We start from the raw sequence: 5318 nt of genomic DNA, 5'->3' as shown, positions 1-5318 counted from the left end.
CCCTTTATTGGCTTTCATCTTTCATCTCTTTTTTTGGCACCACAAGTAAAACTCCAAATCCCGATGCAAATGAACATGCATTGCGCTTCATTTAGACGGTTATATAAAATCCCTATAAAAAAAAAAAAAACAGTAAATCTTGAGGGTTTTTTTTGAGTGCCTCCTGTCATCAATTGATCGCCTGACATTCTTATCTTCAGCCCATGGATAAATAGGCACATCAAAATAAAGAATGCATTGTTGCTTGGAATTGGTTTAGAATGGATCATTGTGATTAGCTCAATGTGATATTAATTTTACTTTAAGATGTGAACTTGAGAACAACAGCTGTCACATAGTTGTCAGGGCAAAGTAGATGGTGGGAACCGCACTCAATCCCAGCGGCCAAGGGTGCTCCGGATCAGGACCAGCAATCCCAGAATTATACACGAAAGAAGAAAGGACCACAGGCACTCCAAATTGAAACCGTATGCAGATTTATTAGGAAAAAATGCAACGCCAAGCAACGTTTCGACCAACAAAGGTCTTTTTCAAGCTGACACCACACAGTGAAAAATGTGCTTATATAGCAAACAAATAACAAACAGGAAATCAATCCATGATTTAATTAACTAATGAACAAAAGTTGTTAATTGATACAGCCAAGAGATTTTTTTAAAAAAACATCTATCAGAAAAATATATAAAACAAACACAAGGGAAAATTCTTTATATCAAATACAAGATACATTAATATGTCAAACACCAATTTAAAAAAACCAATTGCATAATTGTATAAATAGCTAGGGATAGTATGAGGTATGTATAAGTAAATAGAAAACCCATGGAGACATCGAAGGTAAATAATTGTACCCAGATGTCTGCCCAGGTGGCTTACCCATAGTTGTCAGGGCAAACAATGTTGGTGCACATATAAGTACCTAGAATGGTTTAATATGGTCTGGTTTGTGATACAACCTTTTGTCACAGTTAGGTGACAATCCCCATGTAGATGGGTATTTGTCCATCTCTGTAATTAACATAAATGCTAAAGATTTAGAGGCAAGAAGTACAGGCAATATTCACTATCCAGTCTGGGATGACATAAGTGAATCCGTTGATTGTTAACACATTAACAGCAGACAGTTCAGGAATACATTAACTTAATTAAATAAATAAAAGAAACAATAGCAAGATGGCTTAATTTTTTTTTTTTTTTTGTAATGCAGCCATGTATATGGATAGTATTGCAAGTCAAAACAGGAATATGGATTTACACCCACAGCTTAAAGAGTCAAGTGGTAACACGCAAGTCACACAATATGAGTATCATAGTATACAGAAAAGGCAAGATTGTAAATACAAGCAGAGGGATTGAGAAGACGTGCAGGTAGAGAAACAAACATATGGTATTGGACAAGGTTTGGGTTCAGCCTGAAATAGAGCACAAAAGACAAAATAAGATTAAATTCAAGGAAAGTAACACTGCAGGTCCCCGAACGTATCATAAAACATGCAATGGCCACTTGAAATCCCTGTGAGGAACAAGAGCCCAAAATGTATGATGGAAGTTACATGGTAACATATTCATTCTGAGGCATAAACATGGCATGGGTACAAAAGAAATACCCATACCCAAAACCTAGAAAAGACGGCATGTCTACAAACAGTGCACCTGTAATTTAATTTTCCTTCGAAAAGTTATGCATTTTGGGGTTAAGAACACTACTTTTACTACTACCACTATCCTTCCTGGCACGGAGTAAGAAAAACAGTAAACTTGGGAATAGTAACAAACCACATATTTTGCAACAATGAGCAATAATATTTAGCTATTACAAAGGCCAGTAAGGTACTTCATAAAAATAGGCATTAATTGATAGTTTGCATATTTATATAACATTTTGCATTTCTGTATAGTGGTTGGTCACACAATGCTTTTCCAGCAGTCTTACAGGTGGATAGTAAATTGAACAGGAAATATAGAATTTCTTTCACATACATCCATGTTACTGAGCACGTCTGATTACACCACATGCCAAGCGGCCACCGGCATTGACAGTCACCAGGCTCTCATCATTCCCACATTTGCCCAGGTCATATTCCTTCTCATGGATCACAACAGTACGTCCAATAATGTCGTGTTTGCCACGAAGAGAAATCACACTATCTGTAAACTCAAATTTTGCCTCACCATTCGCAGAAGTTATATTGCCAAGATCACCAACATGCCTAACTTCATCTTCAGGGCCCCCATGAGTTATATTTCCTGGGTTGAAGTGTGGGCCAGCACTAATACAGCCATTGGTGTTATCGCCATAAGCATGTATATGGAAGCCATATTTTCCATCAGTCAATCCTGTAATAGTCCCCTTAAATGTAACTGACCTATCACCCTCTTGGTGTAAGTGCACCACGCCTTGCACCTCTCCGGTCCCCTTCATTACACACACCGCCTTCAACATGACTGTACTAAGCTCGACTTCCACTGACTGCCCATATTTATAAATCAAACAAAGGGCCAATACAAACAGTTTTCTAGTATCCTGTTCCTTAACAGGACTGCATGTAGCACAAATGGTTACCAATATAGTGGTTCTGCAGGTGGTGACCACAGACCACTTCTCAGTTCCTATGCTTCCTGGCTGATGTTTTGGTCACTTTTGAATGCTGGCGGTGCTTTCACTCTAGTGGTAGCATGAGACGGAGTCTACAACCCACACAAGTGGCTCAGGTAGTGCAGCTCATCCAGGATGGCACATCAATGCGAGCTGTGGCAAGAAGGTTTGCTGTGTCTGTCAGCGTAGTGTCCAGAGCATGGAGGCGCTACCAGGAGACAGGCCAGTACATCAGGAGACATGGAAGAGGCCGTAGGAGGGCAACAATCCATCAGCAGTACCGCTACCTCCGCTTTTGTGCAAGGAGGAACAGGAGGAGCACTGCCAGAGCCCTGCAAAATGACATCCAACAGGCCACAAATGTGCATGTGTCTGGTCAAATGGTCAGAAAAAGACTCCATGAGGGTGGTATGAGGGCCTGACATCCACAGGTGGGGGTTGTGCTTACAGCCCAACACCGTGCAGGATGTTTGGCATTTGCCAGAGAACACCAAGATTGGCAAATTCGCCACTGGCGCCCTGTGCTCTTCACAGATGAAAGCAGGTTCACACTGAGCACATGTGACAGACATGACAGAGTCTGGAGACGCCGTGGAGAACGTTCTGCTGCCTGCAACATTCTCCAGCATGACCAGTTTGGCAGTGGGTCAGTAATGGTGTGGGGTGGCATTTCTTTGGGGGGCCGCATAGCCCTCCATGTGCTCGCCAGAGGTAGCCTGACTGCCATTAGGTACCGAGATGAGATCCTCAGACCCCTTGTGAGACCATATGCTGGTGCTGTTGGCCCTGGGTTCCTCCTAATGCAAGACAATGCTAGACCTCATGTGGCTGGAGTGTGTCAGCAGTTCCTGCAAGATGAAGGCATTAATGCTATGGACTGGCCCACCCGTTCCCCAGACCTGAATCCAATTGATGTCACATTTTCATTGTTTTGCATTCATGTTTTCTAAGTCACAATGCAAAGTGATTCCCTTTGTGAAAGTACGAACCATTTGCACTACAGAATGTTAAGCGTAGCTTGGTCTGGCTGGTTGATATACCAAGGCACCCCAAGGTTTGCACATAAAAAATGTTTATTCATGCATTGAAGAAATACATCAAGTAACTTTGACAGAAAAAAAGTGCATAGAAAGGTACATACCAAATCAATAGTACCAGCATCACAATAGTAATAAAGTGCTAATTAGATACACCCATAAAAAAGATATACTGACCAAGAGCATGAGTAATGAAAACCCTAAAGTTTCGGCTGAGCAGATCAGACGGGCTTAGTTGAGGGCAGGGGCACTAAAAAGAGAGGACCTTGTCCCTCCGTTAGGCCGTTTAAAGAATAGGGTAGGGCCACTTGATCAGGAGTCACACTTGATTAGGGTGTCACACAGTAACAATCACGAACTTATCCTTAACCTTTTGGATGAATATAACTGTCCACAAACGAGGAGAGCTAAATACAATATCAGTACTAAGGATGTGGGGGTGGGGATTTCTCCTGTCTTTACTATGGTTTTCAACAAATGTTATGATGATATTATTAGTGTCGTTTATAAATACTGGCCTATCCTTAGAAAGGACCCTTTACTTTGTTTTAGTATTCCAGAACTCCCGAAGATTACCTTTAGGAGAGCCCCAAACCTGAAAAATATATTAGCCCCCTCTAAACTAAGGGACAATGTGGAGGGACCAGCTACTAGTAAGAATGGTGTCAACAATTTACGTTGCGGGCGGAGCAGATGTCTGACCTGTGGGTTTATTTGTCATAATACGTCCACCTTTAAATCATATAGGGGAGAAGAAACTTTTGTGGTTAACCATAGGACACAATGTAGTACCCCCTTTGTTGTATACCTTTTGATTTGTCCGTGTAATCAGCATTATGTGGGACAGACCACCAGACCACCAGACCCCTGAAATCTAGATTTAGAGAGCATAGACTGGCTATATTGAACAAAGATAGGAGATCTTCGGTTGCTCGACTTTTTGAGTTGTTTCATAATAGTGACCCGGCATCTATTAAAGTGATGGGAATAGAGTTTATACCTCCCACTAGGGATTTTTCTATTAGGAAAAGACACCTGATCAGGGCTGAGTCCTTATGGATTTTTAGGTTAGACTCCCTCACACCCAACGAGGAGATAGAACTTTTTTAGTTTGAGGTCCCTTTTCTATATCTAGTTGGTTCATTGAGGAAAATTATATAGCTATATTATTGAGATGTAACAATAATATAGGGGGCATCTGCACTGCATTCTCTTTGTATGGAGATGTTTTTTTCCTCTGACCTAGATTTTTGCTGTCTAATAGAATTTATTATAAATTTCTTTTATATTATGTGTATAGTTTTAATGGAGCTTTATATGTTAATATTAAACCAGATTGTGTGGAAATAACTCGCTAAATTTTTGTTTATACGCTAATGTTAAATCAGATTGTGTGGAACTAATTTGTTAAACTTTTTACCTGTGTGTTAAACTGTCAGTTTAGTGTATGTATCATTAGCACCTGTTCTATGTTTAACAGGTTTCACTGATGTAGCTTGATTACTGATAATTATCCACTCCGGGGTTCACCTGCTGGTTTTATCTTGAGCAGGTATTTAAACCCTGGGTGGTGATCTATGCACAAGTACTGATCTTGATAAAGTCCCACAGTTTGGGACGAAACGCGTTGATCTGTGGGCTGCTGGCTGTTCCTTTCTTTCCATTTCCCCTGGGTTTGACGTTCT

General features: G+C 40.7%; 1 protein-coding gene across 1 annotated transcript; it reads right to left on the bottom strand.

The window, feature by feature from the left end:
- Positions 1 to 1987: 1987 nt before the first annotated feature.
- Positions 1988 to 2468, bottom strand: LOC134600733 (superoxide dismutase [Cu-Zn]-like). Its single transcript, XM_063445116.1, has one exon. The coding sequence runs from the start codon at positions 2441 to 2443 to the stop codon at positions 1988 to 1990; it is 456 nt and encodes a 151-aa protein (XP_063301186.1). The 5' UTR covers positions 2444 to 2468.
- Between the last annotated feature and the right edge of the window lie 2850 nt (positions 2469 to 5318).

This window comes from Pelobates fuscus, chromosome 3, assembly GCF_036172605.1.
Source record: "Pelobates fuscus isolate aPelFus1 chromosome 3, aPelFus1.pri, whole genome shotgun sequence".
NCBI lineage: Eukaryota > Metazoa > Chordata > Amphibia > Anura > Pelobatidae > Pelobates > Pelobates fuscus.
Note: the sequence above shows the minus strand (reverse complement) of the source record. Positions and strands in the feature narration are given on the sequence as shown.